The 15,265-nt window shown below is 52.7% G+C and overlaps 7 protein-coding genes across 7 annotated transcripts; 2 read left to right on the top strand and 5 right to left on the bottom strand.

The window, feature by feature from the left end:
• Positions 1-1,684: 1,684 nt before the first annotated feature.
• Positions 1,685-1,834, top strand: SEPMUDRAFT_25839 (uncharacterized protein; the record flags this gene model as incomplete). The annotated part of the gene is made up of 1 exon (XM_016908400.1): positions 1,685-1,834. A coding segment is annotated over one exon (150 nt), but the record flags the coding sequence as incomplete, so codon positions are not given.
• Positions 1,835-2,004: 170 nt separating this feature from the next.
• SEPMUDRAFT_146334 (uncharacterized protein) lies at positions 2,005-5,041 on the bottom strand. Its single transcript, XM_016903584.1, has 3 exons — positions 3,311-5,041; positions 2,492-3,217; positions 2,005-2,414 (listed from the first exon to the last, which is right to left on the bottom strand). The coding sequence occupies exon 1, from the start codon at positions 5,012-5,014 to the stop codon at positions 4,100-4,102; it is 915 nt and encodes a 304-aa protein (XP_016765378.1). The 5' UTR covers positions 5,015-5,041; the 3' UTR covers positions 2,005-2,414; positions 2,492-3,217; positions 3,311-4,099.
• Positions 2,026-2,869, bottom strand: SEPMUDRAFT_137965 (uncharacterized protein; the record flags this gene model as incomplete). Its single annotated transcript, XM_016902857.1, has 3 exons — positions 2,026-2,038; positions 2,173-2,414; positions 2,492-2,869. 3 exons carry the CDS (start codon positions 2,867-2,869, stop codon positions 2,026-2,028), a joined length of 633 nt encoding a protein of 210 aa, XP_016765379.1.
• A 130-nt stretch (positions 5,042-5,171) lies between the features above and the next one.
• Positions 5,172-8,055, bottom strand: SEPMUDRAFT_146333 (protein phosphatase PP2A regulatory subunit B). Its single transcript, XM_016903583.1, has 4 exons — positions 7,449-8,055; positions 6,130-6,923; positions 5,505-6,079; positions 5,172-5,447 (listed from the first exon to the last, which is right to left on the bottom strand). Exons 1-4 carry the CDS (start codon positions 7,496-7,498, stop codon positions 5,424-5,426), a joined length of 1,443 nt encoding a protein of 480 aa, XP_016765377.1. The 5' UTR covers positions 7,499-8,055; the 3' UTR covers positions 5,172-5,423.
• A 340-nt stretch (positions 8,056-8,395) lies between these two features.
• SEPMUDRAFT_146332 (uncharacterized protein) lies at positions 8,396-9,489 on the bottom strand. The gene has a single exon (XM_016903582.1). The coding sequence runs from the start codon at positions 9,137-9,139 to the stop codon at positions 8,585-8,587; it is 555 nt and encodes a 184-aa protein (XP_016765376.1). The 5' UTR covers positions 9,140-9,489; the 3' UTR covers positions 8,396-8,584.
• Positions 9,490-10,424: 935 nt separating this feature from the next.
• SEPMUDRAFT_146331 (mitochondrial carrier) lies at positions 10,425-11,949 on the bottom strand. Its single transcript, XM_016903581.1, has 4 exons — positions 11,695-11,949; positions 11,552-11,638; positions 11,239-11,459; positions 10,425-11,166 (listed from the first exon to the last, which is right to left on the bottom strand). Exons 1-4 carry the CDS (start codon positions 11,802-11,804, stop codon positions 10,682-10,684), a joined length of 903 nt encoding a protein of 300 aa, XP_016765375.1. The 5' UTR covers positions 11,805-11,949; the 3' UTR covers positions 10,425-10,681.
• Positions 11,950-12,188: 239 nt separating this feature from the next.
• Positions 12,189-14,305, top strand: SEPMUDRAFT_160557 (UPF0171-domain-containing protein; the record flags this gene model as incomplete). The annotated part of the gene is made up of 1 exon (XM_016907898.1): positions 12,189-14,305. The coding sequence occupies one exon, from the start codon at positions 12,189-12,191 to the stop codon at positions 14,100-14,102; it is 1,914 nt and encodes a 637-aa protein (XP_016765374.1). The 3' UTR covers positions 14,103-14,305.
• Between the last annotated feature and the right edge of the window lie 960 nt (positions 14,306-15,265).

Raw genomic sequence — 15,265 nt, 5'->3', positions numbered from 1 at the left:
CGGTCTAGGCTCGGTCGGCAGCATAGTAAGTACCTACCTTACTTACTATGCAGGTAGTCAAGTAGTTCTCGTAGTACTGTAGTACCCAAGGTATTTATTCCGGTACATGTATTCATACCGACCCTTCCAAATAATGGCAAGAAACCGCTAATAGACTACACATAGTATGTTGATGGTCTTCGAATCATGCACGAGGAAAGGTATACAAGACTGGTGATCATGCCAGCAATCAACCCGAAGCACGCTCGTGGCACTGAAGGGGACTTTTGGGTGTGAAATGTGTTGCGGGTTTCAAGATTCCATTAATGGATTTCTGGCTTGTGCGACGACTGGTGGTGGCCCTGTTCATCTACCTTGCGCTGTACATAATAGCTGCCTCAGGCATACAATCTTGGCTAGGTACAGTTCAAGTGAATCATGTCACTCCTTCAAACTCCTCTCGGTGATCCTTCAACTACATCTATAAGGTAGGTAAGCAAGTGTTCGTCCTTCAGCGACAGACGCAGCATCCGACTTACTACTGAGCCCTAACCCTGGATGACAAGTGCCCATGCCTCTGCATGCATCGGCAGCTATCCATCATGTACAGCGTGCAGGTGAGAGAGGAGACAGACTCTGCAGGCGACAACGAGTATCCGCGGTATAGGGCTCGATGGTGACCCCATCTCCTCATCATTCGATTGGTACCTTGACCCCCGAGAATAATAGCTGCTCGCTGCAAGGTCCCGTGCGTGCGTGCGATGTTTGCCGATTGCGCTGTACCGACTTTCGAGACCTGATTCCCATCTGTCGGTCCGACTATCTATCATGTCAACTGTGACACAAGCCATGGCTTCGACGGAATGCTGCCTACCTACATTGCATACCTTCGTTGTTGTTGCTGTAGGGCTGAGCTCATTCGCCTCTCTGTTGGCCCTGCAAGGCAGATAGGTAGGCAGGTACATTACATGTACCTGTAGGTACAGGCAGGTAGCCGTCGATTTGTTGCGCTACATGTCGAGGCCTACCTGACAGATATTGATTGCATTGCGCCAGTTCTGCACAGTCGACCTTTTCCCGCCTGAGTACAGCAGCACCTGCGTCGTCGAACCTGGCAATATCTGTAGATTTTCAATTTCAAATCCAGGTCCAACACAATCAGTACGACGTTGCCAGGATGATTCGGGGCGGTGGTGCATGACAGTGTGTCTGGATTGACAACGAAGGGATAAAAAGGGAAAAGAGAGCCCCCTCTCACAAGAAGAAGATATTCACCAACCACCACACTCATACGGGGGATACATACCAGCACAACAACTTGGAACAGTACCTGAACTCTCTGCAAACGAGAAGGAAGAAAGCAACAGAAACCGCCTCAACTTTCCAGCAACTTGCTCTTACCTCCTACTCCACAACCGAGACCTACCTTCCTTCCTATATAGGCGGCACAGCTGTCTCCACATAGTATATATTAAGGTACCTCATCATCATTGGGTCAATGTAAGTGCCTCTCTCTCGAATCAAGCCTCACGATTATACATACAATAAGGTGCCTAATATAGGAACTAACCAACATTCCAGCAAGTCTTCAAATCCCATTCCAACAACCTTTTCACACAAAAACACTCCTTCCACACAGAAACAACTCGCCCACTTCCAATTCAACAAGACCACCACCATCTCCCTACCCCCCAAAAACCCAATCATGTGCAAATACTATGCCCACTCCCATCCCTGCGGCCACGTCAAAACCGTCTTTGCAGCCTTCTGTTCCTCTGCTGCCCTCGTGCAAAAGCCCTGTGGGAGAGGAGATATTTGGGCGACGGTGAAGGTGGAAAAAGAATGTCAGTTGTGTGATGATGATGATAATGATGATGACGATCGTTCATCAGCAAACGTTTCCCGAGCGAGAATGGGTGGGACGAAGAATAGTAATGGTACTAGTAGTGGTAGTGGTGGCAGTGGCAGTGGCAGTGGCGGTGGTGCGACTCGGAAAAAGGTTATTCGGCGGTGAAAAATCACGTAGTTGGCTTTTATTCATCTGTTTCATTCTGGGTGACTTTTTGGGATAGACTGGACTGCAATGCTAAAATACACCTTCAAATGCAAAATAAAAAATACACCCGGCAGCTAAAGACATTGCCTCCTCTCTCTCAAAACGCAATAGTAACCTTTCCACTCTACTTGACATACAGGTAAGCATCCGGAGTCTCGTCGCCGACCTGCTGCACCTTCCAGGTAAAGGAAACGCAGCCTGCACCAGCATTGCTTCCCTCCACGCGAGACTGGGCCCAAATTCCATAGCCCGAGTTGAACTTGTCCGTCTCACAAGCGAACCAGTCTTTGCCTTCGAATTGCAGCTTGCCGTCGTAGACGATTGCGAATCCATCGAAGAGAGGTGGGCCTGAAGTGGCTCCATCTTTGGTTTGCACGAACTGTGATGGACGGATTAGTATAGGAACTGCTCTCTCCACTTCCAAACGACTCGCCAACATCCCCAGGGATCACTTACCTTCAGTTGACCAGCCAATTGTCCAATGGATTCGTCGCCCGCAGTCACGTAGACCTGCTGACCACCCGGGAAAGCGGTCGAAGAAAGCGACAGCTTGCTGAGGCCATTGAGGTACGCGAAGATGGTCTGGTCGGTATTGAATTTGCTGGGATCGACGCCCGAGCCTGCCTCCGGACCGCTAGTTGTCGTCGCCCTTCCAATGGAAAACTTTCCGTCATTGGCGTTGAGGGTCTGCGAGTCGATCGGGGTACCCTGAGCAAGCGCAAGGCCCTGGAAACGAAGGGGCTCCGAGGTACCCGCTTGTCTTGCCTCCAATGCCAAGGAAGCTGGGGCGGCAGCGCCGAGAGCAGCGAGTGCGAGTGTAAGTGCGCCGTACATCTTGTTGATGGCTATGGTGGATTCGTGGATGTTGTTGGGCACGCGGTGAGTGTTGTGGATGGTTGTGGAGGGTTGAGGAGGCTTGTGGAGGGTTGTGAAGGTATTGCTGGGCTGTTGAGGCTGTTTGAGTAAGATGTCGAAAGTTAACGTAGGGTACACAAGAGGACCTTATATATATTCTGGATGCGCCGCCGCGTCTTCCACCATCTAGGATAATCATCGGCGGAAGCTGGGATTATGCGTAGCGGGTGATCTGTCCACGTCGCACGATACGAGTAAGATGTTGCCAAGACATTTATTCTCAGGTGCGACTCGTACTTGACCCAGTCCGTATACAATAAGGTAATGCTGGGTAGGGAAAAAGTAGGTCAGCTAACTGGATGATCATGAACTATGATGTAAGAAAAGTAGGCGGGAGTGGCGCGTTTCGGTGCAGCATACCACGAACGTTACCTGTATGTACCTGGTCGCCCTGAAAATACTCAAAAATAGTACATTTCGCAAAGAACCCTAGGTACGTACACTACCTCATAGCCTCATAGGTACGGTGACCTGCCCTACCCGCAGCCGTGACGCAATGATATGACAAGTCAAGCCCAAAATAGATACACGTAAACATCCATGTGAACCTGTACCTTGTTAGTAATCAGCTCTTCGAGTTCGTCTGGACTCTCTGGAGCGAGGCATGAGTAAGGTCAGCCATCGCATCTTAAAGTACATGTAGTCGGCATCCTTCGAGTGCCTTGAGCATGCGCTGGCATCGAATCTTGAGCTCAGGCGAAGACTGGCCATCCCATCTTACGGGATGCGAGACGTGAAACGGCTTCACAGTCGGGATACGCCACATGCACTTGACGTGTTTGCCGTTGATGAACATCAGTCATCTGCTAGCGCGGTTGTCTGGGAAGCCTGGGCTCCACGTGCCTCTCCGCGGTCGCGTAATTTGGACTCCGGCTCGCTCTACCCGCTGAGCGCGCTGAGCGGCTTGCACTTTTGGCGGCGACGGAGTGAATAGATGTGCATGCTACCCATTCAGTGTGCGCAGTAGCAATACCGACCAGTAGTAGGTACCTCAAGCTCCAAGTACCTTCCTGAGCACATGGACGCAGCAGGTAGAAATGCTGGATTCATCTGATCCAGAATGGAGCGCTTCCGGCAGATCCTGACCGAGTACTCATGCATGTTGCGGATATCGGAACAAGACGACTCGCCTCCTGGTTCCAGAAGCACTTACTTCTTGCCCTTCCTCTTCTTGAACATCACCGTGGACGTTGCAGGAGCTTCTGTCTCTGTCGTTGCCACTGTTGCATTCCCAATGAGGTCTGGGACTTCGCTGAGAGATTTCCCCGGCAGTCCCTCTTCCTGCTTGACCTCATCGCCATCTTCTACCTTTCCGACGGTTGGCTTCACTCGACCTAGCAACGCGTCCAAATCTCCAACATCGACTTCTTCCGCCTTGCCGGGGTATGCCTTGGTGGCGCTTCCCCAAACTTTGCGGCGCTTCGGTGCTGCGTCTTCGTCCCGCGGGTCATGCTCATCGTCGTCGCCGTCGTCGGCTTTGTGCTTCACGCCGGCGCTCTGCGACTTCTCGCCGACGTGCTCCCCCTCTACTGTTTCCGCCTTGATGCCGCTCTGTTCCTGCCGTTCTTGGGCGAGGATATCTGCAAGCGAGCGGTGCACAGTCACAGCATCAGTGGGTGTCGCGTCTACTTCCTGCGCGGCCACGAGCTCGAACGAGCCGACCCCCGTAATTGCCTTTTTGAGATCTTCAGGCAGCTCCACCCCCATGGCCGCCAGCTGCTCAGCATGTGCTATCCTTTGCTGCGCGGTCGTCGCCGCCGTCGTGGACGGCGCAAGCTTGCTGGTTCGCGCGACATCGGGCGACGCGCTCACCGGCGGCGGCGGCGTTCTTGCAGTCGTCTGCCCGCCAACAAGTCCATTCAAACGCCGAACTTCATCTTTAGCGCGCTGCTTGTCCCGTTCCTCGCGCTCTTTGCCTTTGTGCAGTTCTCGCAAACTCCGCTGGATGTTGTTCTGATGTTGTGCGGAGCTTTCGTGGCTCTTGCGCTCGACGGCCGTGTCGCGTACATAGCGCGAGCAAAACTTGCACCAGTATGACGGCGTAGACTTCCAGTATTCGGACATGGAAGGTGGCGTTCAAGTCAGGTGGTTGTTCATCATCGTCGTGGCGATGGCGATGGCGGGTCTACCATCAGCTTACCTAACTCTGGAAACCGCTCAAGTGCAAGCCAAAACTGCTTACATCATCTTTCGGTGCGTGTCACGTGCGCATATACGACTTGCTTTCTAAGGTACGTCTTCGTTGATTTGCTTTGCTGTGCTGTCTCTGTCCGTCGGGCCATCCATCCTATGCTCCGGCGAACTCCCTTCGCCGCCCTTCTCAAGCCTGCCTGTTACCGAAGCATCCGCCTGTCAAGTAGCGACCACGTGGCCTGTAGTTGCGCTCAATCTCAGACACTCAATCCCTTAATCCGCTCGCAATCTCGCATCATCACACTATCGCAGCCTCTGCGCCAGTCCCGCACCACGCGGTCTACAAAGCCGAGAAGACGAACAGCTGCAATTGGGTCAGCAACAAACCTGGGCACTGCTAGGAGAATTGCCATATACTCACATTGTTCGTCGCCGCAATAGCGATGCTGTCTTCCTGTGGATGCCAGGACATGTGCAGGATCTTCTTGTTGAAGTCAATCTGATCCGCGTCTGTTTCCTTTCGCATTCTCTGCGCTCCGCCCACAGGACTGCTCGCTCGAGACCCCTTCTTGCCATCCTTTGCGCCCGCCCCACCATTGTTCATTGGCGTTGGAATGCCGACCTTCTTCGCCTTGAACGCACTCTTGTCAGCCTGCAGCACGACTTCAGTGTCCTTGCCTTCTTCTGATGGGTAGATCATGAAGTTGTTGTTGTAGGATCCCGTCATGACGTTCTTGGCATCGCCCGAGAACACGACCTCGAACTTGTCAAAAATGCTGTCATTCTCGTATGTGTCACATAGTCTGGGCCGCAGATGCTCATGAATCGGAATAGTCTTGACCGGTTGTCGCTCCATATTGACATCCCAAATCTTGACCGTCAAGTAGTCGCGCGAGAGAATATATCGGCCGTCATGGGAGAAACGCACATCGGAGATACTGGAAATGATCTCCGAGAAGAAAGATCTTGATGAAGGATCTTCTTCTTGCTCAAACTCTGATGCTTCGTTAGTCCTTACACCCAACTCTGATCAGGATGAACCTTACGCTTTGCATGTTCATCACAGAGAGCTCTCTGTCGCATATCTGCCAGCTTGATGGTACCTTTGCTGGAGGCGTACATGAACCAATTGCAGCTCACCGGGTGGAACTCGGCAGCTGTGATCACCTCCGTAAGCTCCTCCATGTTAGCGGGCTTGATGTCCACGATGTTGAAGCTCTGGTCCTGAATGTTCAGGTTCCATAGGTTTATCCGTAAGTCGTCAGAGCTGATGAATGTCTCGCCATCGCTGTTCACCGAGATGCTGTTAATGTGATATGCATGTGCATTGGCATACACTCTCCGGGGCACAGCAGCAACCACTGTGTCGTGATGTGTCATGCGCGGGAACTTGAGCTCCGAAGCGCTCTTGTATGCCTTGTTTGGATAGCGGACGGGTCCACCACCATTCGCGTTGCCTGTACCGGCCGGCGTGAGCTCACTCGACAGGTTGTTCTCGGCCACGACCTTCAGCGATTTTTCAAACACTTTCCAGAGCTTGATGGTCTTGTCATTCGTCGAGAGCAAGTAATGAGATGCGTTCTGTCTCCGGCACCATTTGATCTTGTTGATCTTCTCTTCGATCTCCAGTGATTTTAGATAGTCGAATTCGGGTTCATGAGACTGAAACTCCGTGTGGAACTTATATTCGCATGTCTTTTTGGTCTCGTTTCGCTCGAACAGAACTACTCGTCCGCCTTTATCACCCGTAGCGAGGTAGTTTCCCGTTTGATCGAATTCGACAGTTGAGATTATATCGGCTTCTGTGATATCCTCAACATCGCCTTTATCGCCAAAGCACCTGTCACAATGTGGTCAGTCTACAAGTTCTGCTCAAAGTTTGAGACGATGAGCGTATATAGTGTGCGGGCAAAGACAGGCACACTGTGCGAAGCGCCAGACGTGTTCGGCCACGGGAAGGTTGTTCTGGTCAGCTCGGTATTGGGGATCATCGTAATCGCAGTCGCTGGAGTCCAGGTCAGGGAGCTCGAGATGGTGCTGTCGCTGAACGCCAATGTTTTCCCAGTCGTGGTCCTCGTCCTCATCATCCATAACGCAATCCACCACTGACACGGATGTATCTGGGTGATGGCGAAGGGCGAGCGTCTGCTGCTGCTGGTCTTCTCGGCGGGAATTGGTGCGGTCGCCCAGCAGAGATGCACGTATGCCTGAGAACATGCTGCAATAGCAATGAGGCTTTCCTTGAGGGCGTGTATCGTGCGAATGGTACAGTAGTGCTGCGTCGTGGTCTTCTATCTCATGGCCGGGCGAGGAAGGCCCAGCCCTGCGCTATCCATGCAGTGACATTGGAGAAAATGGCACTTACTGTGTGAACTTCCAGGTGGGCTGGCTACCGCCATCTGCAGCTTCCACCATCTTCCCGAGAGGCTTCCGCTATGACCTCGCTACGCGGGAAGCTCGCTGTCTGCTGGCTGAGCGAGAGCGTGTGTCCTCGCGCTGTGTTGTTCACTGGCTCGTCTTGTGCTCGTAGCAATACCAATGCGGGGCGAGGTCTATGCCTTGCTTCTCCGGCGCTAAACGGAATTATGGTAGGGGTGTAGACGCTGTGGGCGGAGATGGAGGCGGTGGGACGAGAGCAGGTAGGTGGGCGGGTAGGTAGGCGCAGACCGGGAAAGGCGAGCGCAAGGTAGGTGATGTGAGGGAAGAAGTCGGTAAGGTATCACAGCTCGCGGCCGAGTGTGTCTCGAGAGTCAATCGTGTAGGAGGTACGTCAGAGACAGAGGCAGAGAACTGGAAGCCGGTCGCACTTCGCCACGGCAGCGCAATCTGCTGGTCGAGAAAGGTGAAGGTAGCAGAGCGGCGATGAATGAAGCATGCACGCAAGCAAGCAGGCAAGCAGTCCGTCGATCCGTCAGCGCAGCCAGCTCGGCGGGTCGGTCAGTCAGTTGGTCTGTCACCTGGTGAGAACGACGCGCTTGTGATAATGGGTGAGGCAGGCTGAAGGTCACAGGTACCAGAGACCTACTTGCAGCACCAGCAGTCTTGGCGGATTCGACCAGGCCAGGACCGTCTTTTGGGATTCAACACAACAAAGAGATGGACACGCAAATTGTCAGGAGGAATGCAGTCAGTCTCTTGCTCAGGCCTCCTTGTGAATTGCCTGGGCACCTCAGGTGGGAAGAAGCTCCCGTCGTCCTACATGCACATGTACTTCCCGGCGTTTCGCAGCGCAGCATTACCTAGACTGCCGCTCCAGCCATGTTGCTTCTGTATGTCCGCTCATCTCTGCCTCGAGCAGTGTCTCGACAGTCAGCTGAAGAACCCCTTGTTGGCATACATGCGGGCTATCGTCGTCTCTATGTACAAATGCACGTACTATACCCATGTTCGTTGGTAGTAGGTAGGCGCCTCACATTCTTCTCCATGGCCGTCCCAGTATGTACATTGATTTCCCCCAGAACTCCCATACGATGCATTAGATCGCCACAGACCAGAAACAGACTAACGCTGCTGCTCCTTCCATATACTGAATCTCGATTTTTGTTCACTGCTTTCCATCATATACGGAGTCGCCATACCTGGGCTCGCCAGTTGCGAGTGTGTCGTCAGTTGAGAATTCCTCGCGCTGTTGTATGGACTGTTGTTATCCAGGAGCATCGAATGCCCGTCCGACGCTCTCTTGCGTCCGAATATTCCTTGCTTGACACTCGCCATCCTTGATAAGCCTTGCACCTCTGTCCCGCGAGCCAAACTAGCATTCCAGGCCGGGAGTTTGTCCCTTTCATCCAAGTATCCCCTGTCGCTGTACACAGGGAGCTGAGACAAACGCTTCTTTCTACTATTGTTCCGGCCGCAGCACGAGCAGCACCGCTTGAAACCTCCAAAAGCATATGCGCACGCGACGATCAAGCCGATCAGGGCCAGGACAAGGAGGATGACAATGGCGGCGATCGCGCCGGACGAAACGTGTATTCCATCTCCTAGGCCACTGAGGGCACCATTAAGGCCAGATGTATTATCTTGGTTGGAACTTGTGGTTGTATCTGTTGTAGACATGGCTTAATGCAGGAGCCTCTTCTGTCTGTCGTGGCGAATACTGCGAGGAGTTGCTATTTCTCCAATACTAGGCGTGCCGTACCCCCAAAGCTTTCGTCGTCGCTGGCGCGCCGTTGATTCGCAGGCAAAGGTCCAGAATAGTTGTGTAACCTCGGTGAATGTATGTACCCGTGACTGTTATCCGTTCTCCCCGAAAACCACACCGGAATACAAACGATTGTACACTAGGTCCAGACTTGTCTGGGAGCGATTGTTATGCTGTAGTAGGAAAAGAATGTTGCAAAAATGAGAGGAAGACCCAGCGAAGGGGGCGAAAGAGTGGTGGTCAAAGAATATACTCCAGACGTGACGTACTTGGAAAGGGGAACTTGGAAGACACTTGAGCAGAGGACGATTCGGTGAGGAGGTTGGCTAGTTGGCTACGGACACGCACAATCACCGACTGACCGCGCGGCTGAGTGGAACTAGCGCCGCCTTGTCTCTGGCCACCTATGAAATTTGAACCTCCGCGGATACGAGACTCACTACTCTTGGCACACATATGTTTCCCAGTTCCCACCTTGACCAGCTGTATTATACGCACACGACGTCGCAGGCACACAAGACCTCAGCACCTTGTACAGCAGACCACATGCTACAATACCGTCAAGTTTCGTGGCGACATCTCATGTTTGAAGCGGGCCGCACACATGGAATCATTGGAATGAAAGAGGTCTGGTCTATATAGACCGCCAAGGTAATAACCGCCCTGGCCGAATTGCGTTGGGGTGCCTGCGCTGATTCAGGGTAGCATGTACTCGTGATTCGTCGTGAAACAGAGCTAAACTACAATGGCTATTCATGTTAACCTAAAGCAACCAGCACATCATTCGCTTCTCACTTGGCTTCCAATTGTTGAATGTGAAATAGCGACCACTTCCCAATTGAGCTTCACTGACCCCGCTCAGCGGCCTGCTTCACTCATCTATACTGTGCCGTCCGTGAACAAGAAGGAAGTAGACTAGGTAGTCTTAAGCGAAGGCATTAGCGCCTTTTTATCAGTATCCACTAAGGCATCCATCACATTAGGCACGGCGCTAAGAGCTTCGATATAAAGTCATTTCCTCCCGTAGGAGGTAGCTACTGTACGTTGCAGCGTGAGACTTTCGTATTTGCGGAGTGCTAAATAGCAGCAATTGTCAGATATTTCACTACCTATGTGAGTACTTAATACCTTCTTGGTGATGGCTTCACATCATTGGGGGGAAGAGAGAGAGAGAGAGAGAGAGAGAGAGCGCGCGCTCTTGCCGAGGGACCATGGATGCATTGGGAGTGCGAAAGAGGTAACCACAGCAAACCACCACCACCACTACTCACTCGTAAAGATGGATCATGTTTGCTGTGGAAAGTCGCATAGAACTATGATCGGTACATACCGACGGGTCTGCTCCACTCGAGCGCTGCAGTTAATGTTCCGCCCGCCAGCGGCAAAATGAATCGTCAATATGTATAGATACGACGAAGGTGCTGATTTCCGAAGCGCCGACATCTATTTTGGCATCATCATTGCAGAGTCCTGAAAAAGTCCATTACGCCTGTGAAGACTACCAGCAGGATCCCACCTCCTGGGCCGAGTCTCAACACCTTCGGCAAAAAGCCCTTGTAAAGTGCAGCAAACCCTTCCTCCTTCGCAACCGTGCCCAGCGCTGGCCATGCCCAGTTATACTTTGGTACTCCACCAACCACCTTTGTGCTGTTCTGAATTCTGCTCTTGACCACATCCATAGGTGTGTTGAGAATGGTGCCCACAGTGCCTCCGATGGAGCCTGACAACAGATCGTTACGCATCTGGATGGATTTATCGCCGCTGGGGTTGGCAGGCAGCAGGGCTCGCACTTGAAAGATACAGCCAAAGTAGCCGCTGTTCCAGAGGATATGACGCCACATTGTAGATTCGAGACCTTGGTAGAGCGTAAGCGGGCCCTCGTTGCGGATGATTTTCGTTACACAGTCAATCATGCCGTTGTACTTGGCGGCTTGTGCTCTATCTGTTGCATTGTCAATATGCTGGTGCTAGCGAGATGGCGTGAATAGCGACCGAGTAGATGAGGCCTCCTCACCTTGTAGCCGAATCTTCACGAGCTCGAATGGCACTACCACGAAAGCCTCCGTCGCTCCTGCCGATGCGCCAGTCAGGATTGACAAGGACTGGTTCATCTTGGCCACGCCGAACAAGTTCCTGTAGAACTTGCCCCATTCGTCATTGGCCGCGAACTTGGTTGCACGCTTCGGGGCTTCCATCAGAATGGGCGCTGAGATGCCGCGATACAGGCGCGAGAAGCTGCACGAAATCAGATCCTTAACAAACACTGCTGTCTCATTTGCTCTCGCATCTTCCACGCATGCTCCCTTCCAAAAGCGCCAATGACATACCCTTCGTTGGCCACAATCTTCTTGAAGCAGTCGCCCATGCCAGTGTAGAAGTCCTGGCCTGGCACAGGCACCCGACCTTGGATTTGCCTGCGCACCTCGCGTTAGACATACTCGTGCAGCTTGGGACCATAGCCAGTGCCTACACTCTCGTCTTGACCACGTCCAGTGGGTACATGACTAGAATCTCCGAGACACCAGCCACTGCACCGGCCGCGAATTGATATATGAAGGGAAGCGGCTTGTCGGTCGACATGGCGGCGGCGGTGAGGGTCGGTCGGAGGGCAGGAGCGATAGAGCGATGGAGGCGTGCTGCGGTGCGGTCACTGAAGGCGGGAAGGGTACTGTAAGGTACCTAGGTAGGTTATTGATGTACAGGCGCACAAGGTCAGAGAGGTGAAACTGGTAATGATAATGATGTTGAGCGAGCTCCGGTCCACCACGCTCGGATATCTTGACAGTAAGAATAGTGTAAGTACATGTAAGCTTTGCTATTGTGGAGACGCCCCAGTCCAGTAGTCCAATCACATCGCCCAGTACCTGGACAGTACAGTATGCGTTACAAGAATCAGGTACCTACTCGACATACCTCCAACAACTGCTCCATGCGGCAGTTCTATGCTACACATCTGGGTTGACGATGCCGGCCAGTGGCCTTGTCGCCATATTGCTTATCACTCGTACTCGTCCGGGACCACGTCTGGTCTTCCATTGCCCCCAAGAACCAGACTATGCCCCGCAGCGTCGTGGCTGCACGGTGGGCTCTGACACTGACACTGACACTGACACCGACAGCGACGAGGACGAGCATGAGGATGGAGAGCAGCCCTCTGGCGTGTTCGTCCCTGTAGTTGTTCCCGATGAAGCTAGACAGAACCTCGACGGAGGTGCTGCACGAAAGGGGCAGACGCTGTTCGGTCGTTCTGTCGAGAGTCTCGAGAAAGTGCTGTCTCCTGGCCGTTGGAGCGACGGCAAGAAATTCGAGATCAACCTAGACGGCTTGGTCTTTGTTGGTCACCCGGTCTATGCGCACGAGAACGGCGACTGGTCGTCCGAGATTGCCAGGTCCGCCAGCAAAGATGGCACAGATATGGTCGGCCTGGATCTGGACAGCATTGCTACAACGACTTCGCCGAAACTTTCAGGCAAACGACGTGAGACATTGGCGGACAGCTTTGGATCAACGGCCGACCCTGGCTTTGGCACGTCCATGCAGACGGCCTCGTCGACAGGCTCGGATCCGAACGCAGATGGCAGCATGGCAATGTTCCACGTGGTATTTGTGCTTCGTGGAAGTAGCCCGCAATCACAAGCGCAAGTCCGCGCAGCTTATCACGAGGTGGTTGAGAGGCTGAACCGAGCCCTACATTACTGCCAAAAGGTGTCAAACTATGTGACGGAACAGAAACTGTCGGTGTTAGGAATGAAGGCGAGGCAAGCTGACGCGAGGTCCTGGTTGGAGTTGGTCAAAAGTAGTGAGCTGGCTCGGGCCCTGAACGAGACTTTTGATCGTATCGTCCAAGGCGAGGCAGCAGTTGTCCAACTGGATGGCATAGAGTTGTCCTTATGCATGCGCGACACCAAGAACCAAGAGACGCGTGCAACGAGATTGGATCCTCTGTCTGCTATCTTGCTTCTTGACAGCAAGGAAGATCTTCTCCGCGAGTTATCGCATCCTGACGCCTCTCCCCTGGCAACATTCATTCGGGAATATACGCCAACAAAGAATTTGCAAAAGAATGCCGCCTATATCGGCATGCCTATTGACGATATTCTTTATCTTGCATCACATCTGATAACGTGGCGAAAAGCGAAGGTGATTTCACCTCTACACCAGCGTAACACATATGTCGTGGCCCGTACGGCGCCCATCAACGATATTCAGAAACACATCAGCGAGTACCATAGGCAGTTCCCGACTCTACCGACCTTGCTTAACATGCTCAAAGTTTTGAGTGGGAAGCCAATAAGGTATGGGCTGTTGATTCCCAGCAGAGACCATCGAAATGCATACATGGAGATCCTGTCATATCTCGTTCGCCATCACTTCGTCGTCCAATTGAGAACTTTTGGCTGGCTCAGACTGCCGATAGCTCTTCTTGATCAGCCAACACTCAGGAGCAGCGAAACATCAGAGCGACCGCAGCCTGCTCGAGACAATCTCTTAATGCCGCGAACGGGACCTGCTGAATATGAAGTTGTCGGATCTCGCTCCGAACGAATGACTGCAGCACAGCTCAGCAAGCTCACTCGGAGAACTAGCCTCGGGTCTCAGGCCTCAGAGATTGGAAACAACAGCGAGAAAGACGACGTTCATGTATTAATTACGAATCCTCATGAGCCTGACGAACAGCAGAAGATGCTCATTCATGCACTGAGAAGCTCGTTACGAGATCCAGATATGCAAGAACTCTTCCCACGGCTGGTCTTGCACCTAGACGGCCAGAACCCTCTTGAAGCGATCGCTGCGCGTGAGGGTTGGCGTAGGGCCTGCGTGGAAGATGCGCTTGCGGAGATCGATAAGTATCTGGTGACGTTTCGCCACGTGGTCTAGGAGAACAGTATACTGCACAACTGACATCGCGCATACTGTACTTTACGCTTCGCGTATGGGCGCGGTCGTGTGCTCAGTAGAATCGGCCCGCCCGCAAATATGATGCAGGTCTTACCTACCAGGAGGAGCCCGTTAGCCATGCTTGTATTATACTTTGGCTTCGCAAGCTGGCGTGTGGGTAACATTGCTTAATTGCCCGTGCATACACACTGCAGTCTGCACCTCACTTGTCGAAGCATCGTATTGCCTTCCACACGCTGTTTCTATTAGAAGTTCTCCATACTTACTGATGTGTTAATGAATAAGGTACAGCCTCCTTGTCTTGGGAGCAATGGAAGTGTCTCCGAAGGATATACCTAGGTACATCTTCTAGAGCTCGAGCGTCGGCTGGGTGCCTTCTTTATCACAGGCGGCCTTCTTCGAGCCCGGGGCCGCTTGAGACTCGCGCCCTCTGCCCAAACACAAAGTCAGATTGTCAGAACTGGGTGCATGCGGCAAGCATCCTGCATATATACCCGGGGTGCATACTGTAATCACTAATCACCATTTAATCACGAACGCCCGCGCTTAACCTACCGAGGGACCAACATCCGCTCGCGATGTCTTCCATGCAAAGCCATGCATACAGGGCATCAGATGCGTACGGGGAACGCTGCCGGTCCTGTTCTTGAACATGGGCGGTCCCTTATTATGCTGGTTGGTGAATATGGTACTCCAAAAAATGCCCCTCGCCGCCCTCGCGATTGCTGTAGCCACGGGGACTATCTCGTGTACACATACGACACCCTACATACACAGCCTCTACCGTGCCCGGAGTACCGTAGATCGATGACCTTGTGTCATTGCGTGTCCACGTCAGAGGGCGCTGACGGCAGATGATTGTCGTAATATGGCTCCGTCTAGCTATTGCTAAGGTACCTATACAGAATATTTCGTCTAAGTGGGGCCATATCTGGTGTTAAGTGCCGAGTGTGGTAACTGCCCGGTTTTCCAACGCTGCCCGTGTACCGGGCAGGTTTGCCTATCGGTTTTTGAGAACGGCAGGGTAGGAACGGGCCGTTGCCTTGACGCATACGATTTGCTATAATCCTTGGAAGTGCTAGGATACTCGGGCTGATTTGGCGTGACGTCCGTAGTGGGTTCGACGGTGGACACAGGATCGA

The sequence above is a fragment of the Sphaerulina musiva genome, assembly GCF_000320565.1.
Source record: "Sphaerulina musiva SO2202 unplaced genomic scaffold SEPMUscaffold_1, whole genome shotgun sequence".
Classification (NCBI taxonomy): domain Eukaryota; kingdom Fungi; phylum Ascomycota; class Dothideomycetes; order Mycosphaerellales; family Mycosphaerellaceae; genus Sphaerulina; species Sphaerulina musiva.
This window is presented reverse-complemented; position numbering and strand designations above follow the sequence as displayed.